The sequence below is a fragment of the Xyrauchen texanus genome, chromosome 12 (genome assembly GCF_025860055.1).
Source record: "Xyrauchen texanus isolate HMW12.3.18 chromosome 12, RBS_HiC_50CHRs, whole genome shotgun sequence".
Lineage (NCBI taxonomy): Eukaryota > Metazoa > Chordata > Actinopteri > Cypriniformes > Catostomidae > Xyrauchen > Xyrauchen texanus.
In genome coordinates, this window is record NC_068287.1 from 637632 (window position 1) to 659575 (window position 21944).

At 46.1% G+C, this 21944-nt stretch overlaps 1 protein-coding gene across 1 annotated transcript; it reads left to right on the plus strand.

The window, feature by feature from the left end:
• Positions 1-2186: 2186 nt before the first annotated feature.
• LOC127652857 (uncharacterized) lies at positions 2187-21389 on the plus strand. Its single transcript, XM_052139269.1, has 4 exons — positions 2187-2200; positions 4363-6469; positions 18619-19281; positions 19933-21389. The coding sequence occupies exons 1-4, from the start codon at positions 2187-2189 to the stop codon at positions 21349-21351; spliced, it is 4203 nt and encodes a 1400-aa protein (XP_051995229.1). The 3' UTR covers positions 21352-21389.
• The last annotated feature ends 555 nt before the right edge of the window (positions 21390-21944 follow it).

Here is a 21944-nt window from a genome sequence, read left to right on the forward strand (position 1 = left end):
CGACCTAACAACGTTTTGATGTATGGACCAAATAGTAAATGTTGATTCAACATTGAAAATTGATTCCGACCCTTACAAGTAAAAATAGATATTGAATCAATGTCTCGTTGCTATCTGGGACAGATGCACACACATCTTAACTCAGCTAATATAAAATTTAGGAATAATTCTGCTTGAAATGTTGCGTTTGTGCTTACATTTCAACTGCATCAGGCAGATAAAGCACACTGGTGTTTTTTACTTTTTCATGGTTTATTATGCAGTAACACAATAACACAGTGATTATTGTATGTCTTGATGAAATCAGAGACCCCTCCCCTCAAAATCTGAACACAAGTGGTCACAGGAGAAGCATTCGTGACGCATGGCAATACCAGGTTTAAACAGTGTCTCTGATAATGTACAGTGTCTCTGATAATGTATAAAAAAAATTCCAAGACCATGTCATGTGATTTTGGCCACAAACATCATTAGCCATTAGCATTAGCGTGGTGAATGTAATAAAAGCACTCTTCCTCAATTCCCCTGTCTCCCAGTTTGGTGTCTTCGGCGACATCGTCGAGGACTTCGCCCAGCAGTTCTCAGTGGTGAAGAAGCAGACGGAGGCCATTTCCCACATCATGCCCCGTCGCGCCACCAGCATGGGCCGTGCTCCGTCTGCCCATCAAGGGCGTCCTCCTGTGGCTCCCAGAAAACTTGCAGCTCCGCCTTAACCTGGGCCCAGCTCTCAGACCCAACGTCGAGCGCCCCACAGGAAGCGTGCGCCCCCCGTCTCACGAACATTCTCCAGGACCCGGAAGGCTTCCAAACATTCCTGAAACGGATGACCCAGAGATTGAGACATTTGCTCCCGAGCTGGAAAGCAGACCACTCCATCCTCCGGTGGAGGGCTGGGAGGAGAATCTTCAGTTCAGTTTGTTTTCTTTGCCGCACCCACTTCGGGATGCGGTACCTGCATTCTCAATAAAAGAGCAATTTCCTCTTTCTCTGGGTCACCCGGCCCGCAAATACCATTCTCACGGCATCCTGGTGCCACATCTCTACTGTCCCAGCACACCAGATGTGGACCCCCCGCCTCTGGACCCACGACCCCTGCCCCCTTGCCGGCCGGTTCTGATGAGTCCAGAGGATGCCTTCATGGGACCTCATCCTCAGTCACTAACCCGCCCTCTGCCCCGCTGCGAGGCCCCGCCAGGTACGTAAAAAATTATCGTTCCCATAGTGCCCTTAGCACGGAACTTGGATGCGTGGCTTTCACTTCCCAACCTGTCACGCTGGCTGGCCAGGAACATCTGAATCGGTTAGCAAATTCATTTCGCCAGGCCCCTGCCCCCTTTCGGCAGCATCTGCTTTACCTCGGTGCACGGCAACACCCTACGATCGGAGATCGTGACCCTTTTACTCAAAAAGGCGATAGAGCCAATCCTTCCAACCGAGATGAAGAAGGGTTTCTACAGCCTACAACCGATTTTGGACTTGCGAGTTTTCAACCGAGCCTTGCACAATCTCCCGTTCAAAATGCTCACCCAAAGACACATCTTAACTTGCATCCGGCATCAAGATTGGTTCGCAGCGGTAGACCTGAAGGACGTGTACTTCCATGTCTCAAACTTGCCGCGACATCGATCCTTTCTACGGTTCGCTTTCGACGGCCAGGCAAATCAGTACAAGGTCCTCCCCTTCAGCTTGTCCCTGTCCCCTCGCGTCTTTACGAAGGTCGCAGAGGCAGCCCTTGCCCCGCTAAGGGAAGCGGGCATTCACATACTCAACTACCTCAACAACTGGTTCATCCTGGCCCCCTCCCAAGAGTTACTTTGCGTCCACAAGGACCGGGTGCTCAGGCACCTCAGCCGCCTAGGGCTTCAGATCAACTGGGAAAAGAGCAAGCTCGCCCCGGTTCAGAGCATCTGTTTTCTCGGCATGGAGTTAGACTCAGCCTCAATGATAGCATGCCTCACCAACGAGCGTGCGCAGTCAGTGCTGAAATGCCTCACCTTGTTCAAGCCAGGCACGGCGGTTCCTCTAAAACATTTCCAGAGGCTCCTGGGGCATATGGCATCCTCCGCGGTGGTCGTGCCGCTGGGGTTGATGCATATGAGACCTCTTCAGCACTGCGGCTGAAAGTCGTTGCGTGCCGCTCACATCCCGGGTAGCCTCAACGTGGCAGCGGACGCGCTGGCGCAACAATGTACGCTCAGCGGTGAGTGGAGGATTCACCCCCAGTCAGTCCAGCTGATTTGGGAACAGTTCGGCAAGGAACAGTTAGACCTGTTCGCCTCCCGAGAGACCTTCCATTGCCCGCTTGGTACTCCAGAGGCTCCCCTCAGGACAGATGCGCTGGCACACAGCTGGCCCAGGGGGCTGCGCAAGTACGCGTTTCCCCTAGTGAGCCTTCTTGCACGGGTGCTGTGCAAGGTCAGGGAGGACTAGGAACAAGTCATTCTGGTGGCCCCTTACTGGCCCACTCAGACTTGATTCTCAGATGTCATGCTCCTCGTGACAGCCCCTCCCTGGCGAATTCCCCTGAGGAAGGACCTTCTTTCTCAGGGACAGGGCACACTCTGGCATCCATGCCCAGACCTCTGGAACCTCCACGTCTCCCTGGATGGGATGCGGAAGATCTAAGTGGCCTACCACCTGCCATCGTAGACACGATCAACCAAGCCAGAGCTCTCTCTACCAGGCAACTTTATGCCCTGAAGTATTGTTCGCGAATTGGTGTTCTTCCCGGTCTGTCACCCACAGAGGTGCGCAGTCAGGTCAGTGCTCTTCCTGCAGGAGAGGTTGGAGGGGAGGCTGTCCCCCTCCACCTTGAAGGTATATTTTGCCGCTATCGCAGCCCACCACGTAGACGGCAAGTCTTTGGGTAAGCACGACTTGATTTTCAGGTTCCTTAGAGGCACCTGGAGGTTGAACCTTCCTCGGCCAATCCTGTTCCCAAGCCTGTCCTGTTCTCCTGGCATCTCTCAGTGGTCCTCTCGGGCCTTCCAAGATCCTCCTTTGAGCCGCTAGAATCAATTGAGCACAAGGCCCTCTCCCTGAAGACAGTCCTCCTGATCACGCTCGCTTCCATCAAGAGGGTCGGGGACCTGCAAGCGTTCTCTGTCAGTGACACTTGCCGGCAGATGCTCTCGTCATCCTAAGACCGCGACCGGGCTATGTGCCCAAGGTTCCTACGACTCCATTCAGGGACCAGGTAGTGAACCTGCAAGCTCTGCCCCGGGAGGAGGCAGACCCAGCCCCTTCGTTGCTGTGTCCAGTGCATGCCCTGCGTACTTATATGGACCGGACGTAGAGCATCTAACGCCTTTCCCCTCCACTGAGGCGATCATAATGCAATCAAAAAGATGGCGCCGCTATGCTTGGCTTGTCACTTGCTCCTCTGTTTTGTTATGTTTGTTTTTGCTACCGTCTCGCCGTTTATTGTTTATGATCGCACTACGCTGCTGGAGTTGCGTTTTACAACTAATCGCCTCCTAAATGCCCAGTCCTTCAAACAACCACCGCCACTATTGACATTAATACCTCCTTTCCTGAGACGCCCTGTCTGTTTGCCACCAGGCGGTAAGCACTGCAGAAGACGCGGTCGGAGAGGCGGGTTACATGTCAGGCTAAGGACTCACCTGGATTTTTCGTCGCCGAGGAGTGGAGATCGATCGGGGCTTGGCAGTGTTGGAGGTTCGCGGGAATGCTATCGGTGGCTTCGGCTGGTTGGCTCCGACACTGGCGTTCCATTTTCGTGTCCCCCGCCGAGTGATTGCATCCACCTGGTGCTGCGTCCAAGGAAACCTTCATCCAATTCTTCGTGTGACATCGCCACCTGTCAACTCGAGCACGTTCAGCATGGCTCTTTGTAACACCAGGTCGCTCAATAACAAAACATTTGTTCTCAACGATGTCATCTTCTCTTACAATCTGGATTTGTTTTTTCTCACCGAAACCTGGCTTCCCCCAGGTGACGTCAGTGCCTTTTTGGAACTCCTCCCCTCTGGCTATCTTTACTTAAACACTCCGCGGCAAACGGGTAGGGGCGGGGGGGATAGCTACTACACACAGACAGTCCTTGAAGTGCCACCTGCTGCTCACTAGAGGGTATTCCAGCTTTGAGTTACAAGTATTTGTGCTCATACTGCCCTGTCCTATTTTATGTGCAGTAATCTATCAGCCGCCTAAATTAAATAGGGATTTTTTAAATGAGTTCTCAGAATTTCTGACAGAGTTTTTGGCAAAGTTTGACAATATTCTAATTTGTGGTGACTTTAACATTCATGTTTGCTGCCCCTCTGATAAACCTGCTAATGATTTTAAGGCACTTTTAGATTCATTGGATCTGACTCAGTCCATATCCTGTCCCACTCATAGGTTAGGTCACACTCTTGACCTAATCATCACTCACGGGGTGACAGTGTCAACTTGTGAGGTCCTGGATTTTCCCATCTCTGACCACTCTCTCATACGGTTTGACATCTGTGCTGTTCCTCCTGCTCCCACGCCCACGCCCCCCCATCATCATCGCATCATTACCTCATCCACAGTTGATGACTTTGTTGCTGCTTTCGCTGTTTCTGATTTCGCCTCTACTGCTGGATTGGCATCACCTCTATGTCCTGACCTTTTCCTCTCCTCCTTCCACACCATCTGCTTCCAGATTATGGACTCTGTTGCGCCCTACAAGATAAAGACGACCAAAGGTACTATGGATCCCTGGCTCAATGATACAACTAGGGTCATCAGGCGTCAGTGTAGACAGGCTGAACGAAAATGGAAGAAGGATAGGCTGCAGGTGTCACTGGAGATGTTTAGATACAGTCTTGCCACCTATCAGAATGCAGTGAAGGAAGTTAAAGGACAGTACCTTTCTAATCTCATCAATAGCAACAGCCACCGTCCTGGAATCCTGTTCAGCACTATTAATTCGGTTATAAATCTGGTGTCTGTTGCTTTGAATGATGTATCTGAAAATACATGCAATGCATTTAAACAATACTTTTTGGACAAGGTTTTGTCTGTCAGGCAAACCATCACTCAAGCCCCTGCTGTTGCCATGTCCACCCAAGCGGTGCAATGTGTGCTGGAGAACTTTGAGGCAGTTTCTATTGTGGACCTCAAAAAAGCTGTCCTTGAGTTGAAGCCTACCACCTGCACTCTAGATGCTGTTCCTGCTAAGATTTTGAAGGAGGTTATTGACATCATAGGTCCCTTCCTCGTCTCCTTCATAAACACCTGTCTTAGTTTGGGCACTGTGCCCGCTGCTCTCAAACACGCCATTGTTAGACTGCTGCTCAAGAAACCCAACCTTAATCCCTCCATAATTTCCAACTTCCGTCCAATATCTCACCTGTCATTTCTGTCTAAGTTGATGGAGAAGCTGGTTTTCTCTCAGCTTCAATCTCATCTCCAACTGCACGTCATTGGTGATAAATTTCAGTCTGGTTTCAGGTCTAGACATAGCACCGAATCGGCACTATTGAGGGTCCATAATGACATTCTTGGAGCACTGGACTGTAAAAGCTCTGTGGATTTGGTGTTACTGGATCTGACCGCTGCATTTGACACCGTGGATCATGCCATTCTTATCTCCCATCTTCAACATGTTGTCGGTCTGCAGGGCGCGGTGCTCAATTGGTTCTCTTCTTATCTCACTAACAGAACATTTTCAGTAATGCTTAATGACTTTTCCTCCTCAGCTGTCCCTCTGTCTTCCGGTGTGCCTCAAGGATCCATTCTCGGTCCGATTCTATTTTCATTGTATATGCTGCCACTTGGTAAACTCATTATCAATCACAATGTACATTTCCATTTCTATGCTGACGACCTCCAGATCTACCTTCCTGTGATTTTGAGCAATCGTTCTGCACTAGATCCTCTGCATAACTGCCTTCAGGACATCAAACAGTGGCTTTCCCAGAATTTCCTTCATATGAATGAACGAAAGACTGAGTACATTCTGTTCAATCCAGACTCATCCAATATGTCTCTCAGTTTTGGTCCTCTAACACCTCAGTTTGCACCCAATGTGCGTAACCTGGGTGTTATTTTTGACAAAGGTATGCAGTACGATAAACAGATTAGTGCAGTTGTGAAGGCGAGCTTTTACCAGTTAAGGTTCCTGAGTAAGGTCAAACCATTTCTGTCCAGAGCTGACCTTGAAAAAGCCATTCATGCCTTCATCAGTTCGAGGATAGACTACTGCGATGCCCTCTACATTGGATTGAATCAATCACTTCTCAATAGGCTTCAACTGGTACAAAACGCAGCAGCATGTCTCCTCTGCAATGCCACCAAACGATCACATATCACCCCGATCCTCCGCTCGCTCCACTGGCTCACGGTGCGGTTTAGGGTAGAGTATAAGGTCCTGCTGTTCGTGTTCAAGGCCATTAACGGTTTGGCCCCGGCCTATCTCACAGAATTACTAACGGTCCACCAACCAGCCAGAACCTTGCGCTCCTCTGAACACACCTCTCTGGTGATTCCAAAGTCTAAATATAAAAAGTTTGGAGGTCGGTTATTTGCCGTCCAGGGCCCAAAACTGTGGAACGCACTTCAACCACCCTTACGAAGTATCACCGTGTTGAGTGTTTTTAAATCGCAGTTGAAAACACATCTATTTAGACAAGCTTTTAATACGTAGCCTCCGACTTGATTCGATTGCTATTTTTATGTACACTTATGTTTTTTATATACTGTTGTCTATTGATGTTTTTACTGGAAAGCGCCTTGTGCACCTTTTGGCTGTTGTAAGGCGCTCTACAAATAAAATTTGATTGATTGATTGATTGATTGGTTGATCTTGTGCACTCTTATCCCAGGAGATCCCACTAACTTGGCTCCCTGGATGACTCCTCCCTAGCCCCCTGGTTCACGAATTCAGCTGAGAAATTCCTTGACCAGACCCACTCCAAGTACTCAAACTACTCTGTACTGGAATAGGTGCTCCACAAGACGGGCCCCCATGTTGACTTATCCCCGTGTGTATTTCCCGCATCTCCCTTGGGCAGTCCCCGCTGCCCCCCGTTCGCAGTGTTTGTAGCAACTCCTCCCTCTCAATAGGTAGTATCTACCACTGTGCCATTCTCCACATGTGGCCTAAAAACCCATGTGATGTATTTCACCACTCTTTACCTCCCCCAGTCTGGGCAGGTGTGGTCTCCATGGGGTCTTTCCCCCTGAAAGAATAGGAATTGTAAAAGAACGCCTTCCCTGATGCATGCGATAGCATTAAGATGGCCCCAGCCACTTCGACTCTATGCAAGAAACATAGAGAGAAAAGGCACGGCTGGCGCGGCTTGCTCCCATGCTTGGCACGTTGCCTTGTTCCCCCATATCGGGATGTAGGGAACCAGAAATTTATGACGATTTTATGGGGCTTGGGGAAGGGTACGTGCAGTCTGACACGGCCTGTTGCTTTGGCATGCAACTGCCTGCCCGCACCTGCATCAGCAGCGCACGTACACGGTTCAGCGCATGGCGTGTGTAACGCTTGAGCAGAGAGGCAGACGAGGAGATGCGGATCCAAATGCAGTTAAGAATTTATTAAATAAACAAACAAGTAAACACAAATGAACAACCCTCAATGGGGAAATAAAACATAAAACTGAAAACTAAACATGATGAACACAAACAGAGAACTCAGGCAGGGAACACATACCAGGCTAACAACATACCTCCATTAACAAACAACGACTGACAGAGACTGAACAAACAGACAGGGTTTAAATACAAGAATGTGAGACAAAGGGGCCAATGAACAACCAGAACACAAACTAGATCACAAGGTGATTAACAGAAGCAAATGACAAATTAACAAGGGCAGGTGAAAACAATGAACAGTGAACACGAGGGAAAACAAGACTATGGAGTTACAAGGGTGCCAAAAGTGAAAACTAAGGAGCTACAAAAGTGACAAAAATGACAAACAAAGGGCAACGAAAAAACAAGACAGGGTATACATAACAGAGCCCCCCCTCAAAGGATCGGCTTCCAGACGATCCTAAAAACCCAAGACAAAAGACAGAGAACCCACAGAGAACAAAATGATGGCAATGGGGGCAGACAGGCAGACCGGGGGGGGGCACAAGAACAAGGAGGCAGTCCAAGGGGCACAGAGGGCAGGCAGGAAGTCCAAGGGGGCACAAAGGGCAGGCAGGAAGTCCAAGGGGGGCCACGAGGGGAAATGAGACAGTCCACGGGGGCACAAAGGGAGATGAGACAGTCCATGGGGGCACAAGGGGCAATAAGGCAGTCCACGGGGGCACAAAGGGACAGGTTTAGGAGGCCGGGGTGGTATTGACCGGGCAGGGACAGGTTTGCCATAAGGCAAGGGCCGGTTCAGGGGGCCTGGGAGGAGGCCGTGGGCCAAGTGCCGGTTTGGGGAACCTGGGAGGTGGCCACAGGACAGAGGCCGGTCTTGGTGGCCTAGCCGAGGGGGGTGATGGCTTGGAAGGCTCAGAAGGCGGAGCTGAGGGAGGCGGCGCCGTGAGAGGCTTTAGGAGCGGGGACCTGGAAGGCTCTGGAGTCTCTGGGGGCAGAGCCGTAGGGGGCTCTGGAGGTGGAGCCGTAGGAGGCTCGGGAGGCAGAGCCATAGAAGGCTCGGGAGGCAGAGCCGTGGGAGGTTCTGGAGGTGGAGCCGTAGGAGGCTTAAGAGGCTCTGGAGGTGGAGCCGTCGGAGGCTCTGGAGGCAGAGCCGAGGGAGGCTCGAAGAGAAGAGCCGCAGGAAGCTGAGCTGAAGGAGGCTCGGGAGGCGGAGCCGTGGGAGGCTCGGGAGATTCTGGAGGCGGAGCCCTGGAAGAGCTAGGAGACGGGGCTGAGGAAGGCGGAGCCGATCTGGCTCAGGAGGCCCAGGAGGCGGAGCCGTGGGAGGCTCTGGAGGTTGTGCCGAGGAAGGCTCAGGAGGTGGGGCCAAGGAAGGTGGCGCCGTAAGAGGCTGAAGAGGCGGAGACCTAGAAGTCTCTGGAGGCGGGGCCGAAGGGGGTGGCGCCGTAGGAGGTTTCAGAGGAGGAGCCCTAGAAGGCTCGAGAGGCTTGAGGGGCGGAGCCCTGGAAAGCTCGAGAGGCGGAGCCCTGGGTGGCTCAAGAGGCTTGAGGGGCGGAGCCCTGGAAGGCTTGAGAGGCGAAGCCCTGGAAGGCTCGAGAGGCGGAGCCCTGGGTGGCTCGAGAGGCCTGGGAGGTGGAGCCCTGGCAGGCTCGAGAGGCTTGAGGGGTGGAGCCCTGGAAGGCTCGAGAGACTGGAGAGGCGGAGCCCTGGAAGGCTCGGGAGGCTGAGCTCTGGAAAGCTCAGGAGGCGGAGCTCTGGAAAGCTCAGGTAACTCGGAAGGCGGAGCTCTGTAAAGCTCGGGTAACTCGGAAGGCGGAGCTCTGGAAAGCTCGGGAAACTCGGAAGGTGGGGCTCTGGAAAGCTTGGGAAACTTGGAAGGCGGGGCTCTGGAAAGACCGGAAGGCGGAGCTCTGGAAAGCTCGGGTAACTCGGAAGGCGGAGCTCTGGAAGGCTCGGGAGGAGGAGCCCTGGAAGGCTCGAGAGGCGCTGGCTCTAGGACAGTCCTGGCCACTGGCGCTGGCTCTTGGACGGTCACGGCCACTGGCGCTGGCTCTTGGACGGTCACGGCTACTGGCGCTGGCTGTTGGATGGTCATGGCTACTGGCACTGGCTCTTGGACGGTCACGGCTACTGGCGCTGGCTCTTGGACGGTCACGGCTACTGGCGCTGGCTCCTGGACGGTCATGGCTACTGGCACTGGCTCTTGGACGATCATGGCTACTGGCACTGGCTCTTGGACGATCATGGCTACTGGCACTGGCTCTTGGACGGTCGAGGCTTCAGGCGCTGGCTCTGGGACGGTCGAGGCTTCAGGCACTGGCTGTTGGACGGTCATGGCTACTGGCACTGGCTCTTGGACGGTCACGGCTACTGGCGCTGGCTGTTGGACGGTCATGGCTACTGGCACTGGCTCTTGGACGGTCACGGCTACTGGCGCTGGCTCTTGGACGGTCACGGCTACTGGCGCTGGCTCCTGGACGGTCATGGCTACTGGCACTGGCTCTTGGACGATCATGGCTACTGGCACTGGCTCTTGGACGATCATGGCTACTGGCACTGGCTCTTGGACGGTCGAGGCTTCAGGCACTGGCTCTGGGACGGTCGAGGCTTCAGGCACTGGCTCTGGGACGGTTACGGCTACTGGCGCTGGCTCTTGGACGGTCGAGGCTTCAGGCGCTGGCTCAGGGACAGTCGAGGCTACAGGCGCTGGCTCAGGGACGGTCGAGGCTACAGGCGCTGGCTCGGGGACGGTCGAGGCTGCAGGCGCTGGCTCAGGGACGGTCGAGGCTACAGGCGCTGGCTCATTGACGTTTGAGGCTACAGGTGCTGGCTCACTGACCTCTGAGGCTACAGGCGCTGGCTCACTGACCTCTGAGGCGACAGGCACTGGCTGGGTTACCGTGGTATGCGCCAGTTTGGGTTCGCTGGGCGCTGAGAGCAGAGCCAAGAGGGGTTTAGGGCACGGGGCTGCGGCAGGCGGAGGCTGGAGAGCAGAGACCTTTCCCCTTCTCCTCTTCCTCCGGGCTGATGCGACTGGCGAAGCTGGGACACTGTTCCTGGTCAGCGTGGCCTCAGGCTCGCTGGCCGTGGCTGGTGTGGGCGCAGGCTCGCTCACCGTGACATGCGTAGGCTCTGGCTCGCTCACGGTGACAGGCGTAGGCTCTGGCTCACTCACGGTGACAGGCGTAGGCTCTGGCTCGCTCACAGTGACAGGCGTAGGCTCTGGCTCGCAGACCGGGGCAGGCGTAGGCTCTGGCTCGCAGACCGGGGCAGGCGTGGGCCGGGAGGCGGAAACCCATCTTCTTTTCCTCCTCTGGGTGGACGAAGTTGATCGTGCTGGCTCATGGACGACGACAGGCGTGGGGGCGAGCTCGCTGACCGGTGGGGCAGGTGGAAGAGGATGAGCCAAGGACGACTGGAGGGTCACCGCCGTGGGAGTAGAGGCGGGATCCTCAACCACACCCACAGTAAGCAGCGAGCCGCATACCAGAAGTGTCTCCTCCATGAACTCGCCGAGCGTCCAGCCATGTGTCGTCGTGGGCAACCGCTCTTGGAGCGAACCGGTCAGGCTAGCCTGGAAAAACACAACCAGGGAGGAGTCAGGAAAGTCGGTGGCGCCCGCCAGGTACAGGAAGTCCCTAATGTGATCCTCCACCGGGCGCCTTCCTTGCTTCAGGTCCAGGAGGCGGCAGCTTGCCCGGAGAACCGCTGGATCCATTGTGGGGTCAGTCGTTCTGTAACGCTTGAGCAGAGAGGCAGACGAGGAGATGTGGATCCAAATGCAGTTAAGAATTTATTAAATAAACAAACAAGTAAACACAAAGGAACAACCCTCAATGGGGAAATAAAACATAAAACTGAAAACTAAACACGATGAACACAAACAGAGAACTCAGGCAGGGAACACATACCAGGCTAACAACATACCTCCATTAACAAACAACGACTGACAGAGACTGAACAAACAGACAGGGTTTAAATACAAGAATGTGAGACAAAGGGGCCAATGAACAACCAGAACACAAACTAGATGACAAGGTGATTAACAGAAGCAAATGACAAATTAACAAGGGCAGGTGAAAACAATGAACAGTGAACACGAGGGAAAACAAGACTATGGAGTTACAAGGGTGCCAAAAGTGAAAACTAAGGAGCTACAAAAGTGACAAAAATGACAAACAAAGGGCAACGAAAAGACAAGACAGGGTATACATAACAGCGTGATTAAATATGGATCCCTATTGTCGCTTTTTCGACACAACGTCGAAGTGAGCAGCAGATGGGGAACGTCTAGGTTACTATTGTAACCTGCGTTCCCTGATGGAGGGAATGAGACATTGTGTCCTCCCGGCCACGTCGCTGAACCGAGCCACTGTTACGGCCGAACCTCATTCTCGGCTCCTCAGGGCAAATTCCTGAATGGACAGACTCATATCCCTCCCTTTGTACCCGTGTGTCTGGGGGCGGGACATGCGGGTTCTGTCTGCCAATTTCTCATTGGCCTTTTCTAAAGTTCAGAGGTGTGCGAGACTCTCATGGGAGACCCCTAGTGACACTTCTTCGAAACAACGTCTCGTTCCCTCCATGAGGGAATGGAGGTTACGATAGTAACCTAGATGTTTCTCTGTAAATGTACAAAGACCAATATTATTGAGTTATATAGTATGAGTAATTCAATAAATGTATTCATAGAATAGATAAAACAATGCCGCGTTTCATAATGTTAGTATGTTTAAAATTGTAAGGATAATTATTAGTCTTTGAAGTTCATCCCAAATGTACTGCATGAGCTAAAAGGTACAAACAATACATTGGGAAATAGTGTGTTTGCCTGTTTTTCTTATTCAATCTGTTTGAAACATCAACAGATGTGTGGAAAAGTCAAAGGAGTGGACGAATGCTACAGCAACAGTTGTTCCCATGTAACATAAGCATATACTGTATTGCCAACCTGCAAATCATCTGCAGAGCATCTCTGCTGCACACTTACATATGAACACAAGCACAGGATGGAACATTCTGATAGATATTCATTTAATATTGAGCTCTTTTTCCTTTGTAGTCATGTTTCATAAGCTCCCCTTTTGATAATATAAAGACTGATGTGGTGTGGGAGGTTTGGTTGCATGAAAGGCAAAGTCTTGTGGGATGGTTTAACTATTCACCAATTTACCAGTAAATGTCTGTTACTGGCCATAAGTAACCACTCTTCATGGTGTTTTTGAGGCATTTGTAGTGTGTGATGAGAACAGGAGCTTCTGTGATTGCATTCTTGCATTATGGCTACCCAAGGCCCTGAAAGACCCCAGTGTCTTTAGCACACTTAGTATTCCTGCAGGGACATGCAGGCCACATCTGTATCACCCCTAAATACCTACACTATTACACATACTCTGATGATAAAAAACATTCAAGCAGACCCACTTGGAAACTCCACAGAATGGGATGACATATAATCAAAGTTTCACACATTTCTCACCACTTACGTGTTTATTACATTTGTTTTTTAATTAAAAATTGTATTACAAATTATAAAAAAGGCTTATTTGATAATCCTTTCAGCTGCCATTAATACTTTAGTACTATTAGTTCCATTTAACTAGTCCCTCCAGGATTTTGCAGTCTTGTCTATTACAATCACAAGAATGAATGCAAAATTCAACTGCATTATTTTTGATAATTTGATAAATAATGAGGGGACAAGAAAGCAGTATTAGATAATCAAGAGCCAAATGTTCAGTGAAATTCTGGTGGGGATGATTTAACACATTTTACCATGTTTAAATTAACATAAACAAAGGCCTGCATTTCCAGAGCTGCATTTAAGGCTGGGATTGTTGTTTTACTGCTTTTATACCTTTTCCAATCACATGCATAATGTTTCTATTGTCACTGTCTATAACTGTCTTATAAGACCATCAGTAGTTCTAGAGTTTCTTAAGCATTGCTGGTGAATGTGAATGAAGAGCTTAAACTTTGTCAATAAATATAGTTATGGCTGTTTAATGTTCACAACTCACTTGCCATTGCTCATTTTGTAGCCTGACTGATTTGAAGTGTAACACTAGATAGAGACTCTAAAAGAAGATGTTTCACCACAGACACCTCCACTCACTATAATTTCTATGAGAGTCAGACAGCTATGATGGGTTTTAGGTGTCATTTCATTACAAACTCTATCTGCTTCCTCTTTTCAGAAGTATGTTACATATGGATTCCTGTAGGACAGGGAAGTACTCCACTCAAACTGAGAAATTACATGAACTGTCACTCGCATATGATGATAATGATCATGAGCAAGTGCAGACGCTTTGCATGGGCGAATGACAGGACGCATGCGGCTGTCTATGACCGTGATAAGCACAGGTGAAAATAGGCCTCATTTGCTTATTCAAAGCCCTGTTTTCCCCAGTCCCATCAGCCCTTGCTGGGGAAACTGTCCTGGCCATCAAGGATGTTTTGAATGCAAAGTGACATGCAAAAAGTGCAGCATTTGCATGTTTGCTTTCATCCCATCTGTTAGTCATGCCTCTAATGTGATGTGTCATACAACATGTTTTGCTGGTTGTTGAAGTGTAGAGGTGAATAAATGTTCACAGAGGGCAGCTGATAATTCTGTTTCGTCTGCAGGTAATCTCTTAATAAGCTGCTGATGCTCCACACTGTAAAAACATTGCCAAGATTTTACAAGATCGAACAACAATTTCTTACAGTAAAATATTGTATTTAAAATTAAATATGTTCTGAATAAAGACAATAAACTAGAAACAGTAAAAAACAAGTGACAACAGAACAATAAAGCAGAAATTCTTAAATAAACCAAAATGAATGTGTTTGATGCCCCTTGACCTCAGGAATGCGGCAAACTCCGGAGAAGAATCCAACATGAAAAAAAAAAACGAAAAAAACAATCGCTCTGTTACCAAGGCATGCTCTTGTGTTCTCCTCAAGTGAACAATGAGTGTCTTCTTTTGCTGAAGAACTGACGTCTTCATCACAATTCACAAACGCTGATTGTAATCCATAGTGATTCTGTCGCATTTTCTTTTTTACACTAAAATGATTAATAAAATCAGAAAGCGGATACACAACAGTCTGTTTTTATTTTATGTAATTTTGTTACTCACTGAAAGCTGCATATGTGTTCTACAGAAAGCCTTGAGGGGATAAATACACAATCACACACTTTCACAAGGTCAAGTTCCTCCATGAATTGCTTTCTAAATCACTCTTTTACCATTGATTATGATCACACGGTACTTCTGTTGTTATTTCTGTGAGCTTCACGTGAAAGGAAATCAGAGAGAGTTGCAGCGACTTGGTATATGTGGCACCCCTCCACCATTTTGTATCATTAAGTGTGCCATATCTTTGACTGAAGAGAGTGAGATCTCAGCAAAAAAGTCTTCAAGTGTGATACCCTCGGCCAAAACTAGTTGTTTTGATATTGCTAGTGAGCTGCCGGCTTTACCCGCAAATCTTGGTGGCCATCATTTACTGATGACATGAAAGATTTTGGGCAGTCCTGTCCTGTGTGTGACTAGTCTAAACACCCTCGATCCTTACCCATAGCTAAACTTGAGACCTCTCCATGCGCATCACAGTGAAACAGCATATACTGTGAGGGCCCTGTTGTATTCCAGCCATCGAGGAAGGCAGCTACAGGACAGATTTCTATCCAGCATGCACCTGCTGGTGATCACAGGTGATTGGTTCTGTGCAGAACTTGCTCATCTGAAACAAGCTTATTATTTTTGTATTACACAAATAAGAACAATTACCAAATATAGCTACAAGCAGCAATTACGGGGCGAAGCACAACAACGGCATGTAAGGGGGCTTTCACACTGGGCATGTTTGCTGCGGTCCAATTCCAGATGCGATTGTTCCCAGTGCCCCCCACAGCATTGGTCTGGTTTCACACTCACTTGATTCTACTGAACCGTGGTCCATTTGCTTTCATCTTACATCATTTATGACTCATTATACTATGTTTTTTGTTATTTTGGTGCCATTATGCACAGCAGAGTGAATGACAATTGCGTATATGTGCGCTTCATGGCATAACTCATCAGATGTCCAGGGAAAGGCACCTTGCTGCTGCTCGCAAACAGCGTTTTTTGAGGAGACAGCTGATTGCAAGGAATTAGCATCTTTGTTTACACTGCATGCTTACTCACGCTTGTGTTCAAGTTATAGTCACTGTCATCTCTTATTATACCCTATATTTATAACCTATAATAGTATCTATATATAGTATTTATAAGGTGTATAGCTAGACACAGACAGTATTTATAGTGTTGATTGTACTTGTATGTTATTGTGGTGTCATACATTTTTTGGGACTTTCAGGAATGTGTGGATCCTGTGGTTTTGTCGAAACTAACAAATTCGTCATCGGCTAAAACGCATGCGCAGGTTACTTTACTTTCTGAACAAGTGCGCACCCGAGTCCCAGTTGCTTTCACATTCACGTGAATCATGCTACAGTTCCATTGCATTCGAACTCAGAATACCTCCTACAGGTTGTATCCGGTTCGGTACCATGGTGCGCACCCAGGTCCGCATGTCAACTTAACCAATTTTTCACGTGAACCGTGCTCCGTTTTGAACCAAACTGCCAATGTTAAGTATAATTGGACATCAGTGTTGGAATAAGTTACTTTAAAAGAATATTACTCCTTAAAGTAATTTAATTAAAAAGTGATTTTTATGGAAAGTAAAGTGTTACTTTAGCCTTAATTTGTCACAAGCACTATCTCTTCTATGCTATGCATATCATACAAATATGCAATGCATAGCATACAAGAGACATTACAGGTCCTGCTAGCTACTGTACAACAATGTCAAAACAAACAGATATTTAGAAAGTAGGTCTTCACATCATATTTATACAAAAGAAACAATAACATGAATATGCATGATTTGTTTTCCATCGACATGGCAGCCAATATGAATAACCACTGTCTTATCTAAAGCAGCAAAGTCTAACACCTGTTTAGGGGTCGGGGTTGAAAACTAACAAGTGGTAAGGAACTAAAAAGAAAACAAAACGTATTTGTAGGTCTTCACTCCTGTCCCAACCAATAGTAACCACAACAGGTTACAAAAACAGTTTACAAGTTTATTGTCATCTATAAATACAAAACAAAAGGAAGCATTAAGTCTTCAAGAGGGGACTAGGCCAAAAAAATAAAACAAAAAGGAGTCTAGCTGAAGGGAGGCACAAATAAATTACCCTTACAAACAAAGAAATAGAAAATTTACATAAATCTTGCCTCACTCCCTATCTAGCCATAAACAGGAGAAAATGGGTTTTATAACAAAGAAAATGGCGCCCACCTCTCTACCACTTCCATAGATGTCAACAGGTGTAAATTATCTCAGATTCAAAAAGGTAACTTGTAACTCTGATTAACAACACTACGCACAAAGGCTACACACACTGGAGCAAGAGGAAAGAGTCTCTCCTAGCAGACTTTCCACCTCAGCTTTATTCACATGTTCTTCAGGTAGTGCACCAATCAGAGGAGCTCAGCACACGATCTTAATCACTGGCACCTGATGTAAATGAACCTGGTTTGAAACGACAGAGAGAGAGAGAACACAAGGGAGACAACAGAAAACATACAAACAATGTATAATCAGTATACATGCAACTTCTACAGCCACAGATGTAACAAGGAAATAAAGAAAGATACGCCCTGGTATGTAACAACCTGCATCATATATGTCATTGTGCTTTACCCATCAACAATGTCAGAGTCAACTTGAGATGTTCTTCAGGAGTCAGGATAAAATTAAGTGGGGAATGCCAGTGTAACATGTTCAATGAGTAAGTCTGATGAATAAATTTAATATTTTTCACTTAATTCATCTCAGTGCATGCTTTGTGTTGATCCACAGTGACAGATGCCACAACTTCAAAGGTGCTGATACAACTTTAATGTTGATAAATGTTGATACAACTTTAATGGAATTGTTTTAATGCTACCAAAATGTAATAAAAATGGTTTGTTTCATGAATCAAACTACTTCTTTATTATAAAACAGAAATGTAGAATCTTTTTCGAAACTAAGACATTTTCTCTGTGTACACAATCGATGTAGAACATTGCTTGCAGCTGATGATCCAGAGTCATATTTTCTCATCCCATTCTCTCAGTTACAGGAAGTTCTAAAAGAGCAGTTCGGCTGCATAAGTCCATGAATTTAGCAAGTATTTCACCCTGTGTATATGTCATGCCATGGCCAGTGGAAGACTACTCTTATAATCCCTCTGCCTAAACACATTTACTGATTTTTTTAATGCAGTGGGTTTATTACACATGCATTTCACTCATCCAAATGTTGACATCAATTTACTCTAAAACACAAAATGTGCATACACATTAGTGAGATGATTGACTGGCAATGTCTGTATCTAAACAGTGATTGGCTGTTTTACCTGCAAGGCGGGACTTCCTTTCTACATCCATTCTTGGGTGCTAAAGCTTCTTGGCTGGGCGTTCCAATTTCTTCCATTCATTTAAATACAAGTGACTTGTCTCTGCTAAATCTCTGGCCTCACACTCTATTGAAATACAATGCCCATCATGCACATCTCCTCCCCGAAGTTTGCACACTTTTACTCCTGATTTCTTGCAATACAGGGACAGTAGAGGAGTAAAAAAGCAATGCATACATTTTTAAAAAGTATCTCAGATATTATGGTCTATAATAAAAAATATTGCATAACTTTACTTACTCGAAAAAGTAATCTGATTATGTAACATTCATTACTACTATCACAATACTAGTAATTTGGCTCATAGACTTAATAATGATATTAATTGACTAAATGGGGCCCAGGTCAGGAAGCAGACAAACTGGTTAATCCGAACGTCTGCTAGCTGCCTTGAGACGTCACACAGGTCACATAAACTACAACACATAGAGACTGTATCACCTAGATATCTCATAGAGACTGTGTCTGTTCCATGAACTACGAAACACAATACCCTCACTAAATCATTTAGAAAAAATTTGATTAACGTCAAACTTGAACAAAACAAACAAATTAAAAATGTACATCATATAAAAATAGGGCTACTAAACATTAGATCTCTTTCTACCAAAGCACTAATTGTCAATGAAATGATTACAGATCATAGATTGGATGCGCTCTGTTTGACTGAAACCTGGCTTAAACCGGATGAATATATTAGTTTAAATGAATCTACTCCCCCAGGTTATTGTTATAAACATGAGCCTCGTCTGAAGGGTCGAGGAGGTGTTGCTACAATTTACAGTGAAGTTTTTGGTGTTACTCAGAGGACAGGATATAAATGTAAGTCTATTGAACTAATAATGCTTAAGGTGACACCGTCAAATACAAATATAAATAAAAATTCTCTGTCGTCCTTTACCCTTGCTACAGTGTATAGATCACCCGGGCCTTATTCAGATTTCCTTAGTGAATTTGCAAATTTTTTATCAGATCTTGTAGTTACTGTAGATAGAGCCTTAATTGTTGGTGACTTCAACATTTACATAGATAATGAAAATGATACATTGGGATTAGCATTTATCGATATTCTCAACTCTCTTGGAGTCAGACAAAATGTAACAGGACCAACTCATCGCCATAATCATACGCTAGATTTAATTCTTTCATATGGAGTTGATGTTGATAATATAGAAATTCTGCAGCAGAGCGATGACATCTCGGATCATTACCTCATCTCTTGCATGCTGCAATCAGCTAATGTTACTCCATCTACACCACGCTATCGTTCAGGTAGAACTACTCTTTCGACCACAAAAAATAGCTTCACTAATACTCTTCCAGATCTATCTCATATGCTCAATAAACCCCAAAGCCCAGAAGAACTTGATGAAAAAATGCAGTGTTCTCTAGCACCCTTGATGTTGTCGCCCCACTTCGATTAAAGAAAATTAAAGAAATAAGCCCTGCACCATGGGACAATGATCACACTCATGCTCTCAAGAGAGCAGGTCGGAAAATGGAGCGCATGTGGAAAAATACAAAATTAGAAGTATTTCAGGGTGCTTGGATGGATAGTGTCTGTAGCTACAAACACGCACTCAAAGCTGCCAGGTCAGCATATTTTAGTAAACACATAGAAAATAACCACACCAATCCTAGATGTTTATTCAGTACTGTGGCTAAATTGGTTAGGAATAAAGCCTCAACCAAACCAGATATTACGTCACAGCTCAAGAGTAATGACTTCATGAATTTCTTCACAGATAAAATTGAAATAATCAGAAATAAAATTGGAATTATGCAATCATCTGTCATAGCACCTCAGAAAACAGTGTCGAATAATTTCCCTCATGTGCAACTTCAATCCTTCGCTATCCTAGGTCATGAAGAGCTATGAACCTCTTCTTAATATCATTAACTCCTCGCTATGCTTAGGACATGTCCCAAGAAACTTTAAAATGGCAATTATCAAACCGCTAATTAAGAAGCCACAACTTAATCCTGGAGAACTTGCTAATTATAGACCGATTTCAAATCTCCCATTTATGTCAAAAATACTAGAAAAGGTAGTATCCTCCCAAATATGTTCATTTCTACAGAGAAATAGTATATATGAAGCATTTCAATCAGGATTTAGGCCTCATCACAGTACAGAGACTGCACATATCAGAGTTACAAATGACTTGCTCTTATCATCTGATCGCGGCTGCATTTCTCTTCTAGTGCTTTTAGATCTTAGAGCTGCATTCGACACGATAGATCACGACATTCTCTTGAATAGGCTAGAGAATTATGTTGGAATTTGTGGAGTGGCATTAGCATGGTTTAGGTCATATTTAGCAGACCACTACCACTTTGTCTATGAGGAATTGTCAAACCAAACAAAAGTAAAATATGGAGTGCCACAGGGATCAGTTTTAGGGCCTCTGCTTTTCTCCATGTATATGCTTCCCCTGGGTGATATTATCAGGAATCGTGGAATAAGTTTCCACTGCTATGCTGACGATACACAACTTTATATTTCTTCAAAACCTGATGAGATTTCACAATTCTCAAAATTAGCAGAGTTTATTAATGAAATAAAAGATTGGATGGCCAGAAATTTCCTTCTACTCAATTCTGACAAAACAGAGGTTCTAATTATTGGACCAAAAAACTCTAAAAATAAGCCACTAAAATATAATTTGACTCTAGATGGATGTACTGTTACATCATCTTCAACAGCGAAGAACTTAGGTGTTATATTTGATACCAACCTGTCCTTTGAAAATCAAATTACAAATGTTTGTAGAACAGCATTCTTCCACCTAAGAAATATTGCTAAATTAAGGCATATGCTCTCGGAAAATCTAATTCATGCGTTCATGACCTCAAGACTAGATTATTGTAATGCATTACTGGGAGGATGTCCAGCAAGATCAATAAATAAACTTCAATTGGTTCAAAATGCAGCAGCCAGAGTGCTGACGAGAACCAAGAAATATGATCATATTAGCCCCATTTTATCATCGTTACATTGGCTACCTGTTAAATTCCGTATTGATTTAAAAATTCTGTTAACTACGTACAAAGCTTTGAATGGTCTAGCTCCGCAGTACTTAAGTGATCTTCTACCACGCTATATTCCAACACGTTCATTAAGATCGCAAAATTCTGGCCTATTAATAGTTCCTAGAATATCAAAATCCACTAAAGGAGGAAGATCCTTTTCATATTTGGCTCCTAAACTATGGAATAGTCTCCCAAACACTGTTCGAGATGCAGACACACTCTCTCAGTTTAAGTCTAGACTAAAGACTCATCTATTTAGCCAGGCATACACCTAATTTATCCTCCAACCCACAATTAGGCTGCTTTAGTTGGGTCTGCCGGAACCAGCCAATTAACAAGGACAATTGCATCTATGTGAACTTCTGCAATTAATCAAGATGGTCATTAATCTTACAGTTCAAACACAATCGATGTTTAACTCTTTCCCCGCCAAACACGGAATTTTCCGTGTTTTATGAAAAAACGCTTCCCCGCCAAACACGGAATTTTCCGTGTTTCCGTGTTTTAGGTGTTATACGGTAAGGAAGACCCCTCCGCATGTTTTGAAAGAGTACGCAACTCTTTGATCAAAGAAACAGACTGCGATCGTCTCAAACATGAAGAAAGTGGAGTATGAGAAGCTCAAAATATCAGACATAAACATGCCTTTTTCTCAGCTTTTTGTCTGAAATGTTGTTTTTTGACAAAACCTACCTCTGTTCAAGTCGCAATAAAAAAAGAACAAATGAAGATAAAATAAAATCGTTTTTTTGCCTAAAAGCAGAGGCCCAGATCTTTATTTTGATATATAGCATCTTCATATATTCATGGAAGAAAATATTCTGCGGGCCATTCAAATTTAGCGAAAATCGTCAAAAACCCTGGCGGT

Coding starts and splice junctions, on each gene's coding strand:
- LOC127652857 (XM_052139269.1), top strand. Junction 6,470..18,618: donor CCTCTGAACACACCTCTCTG/GTGATTCCAAAG, acceptor CATCATATAAAA/ATAGGGCTACTAAACATTAG. Junction 19,282..19,932: donor CTTGCATGCTGCAATCAGCT/AATGTTACTCCA, acceptor GAACCTCTTCTT/AATATCATTAACTCCTCGCT.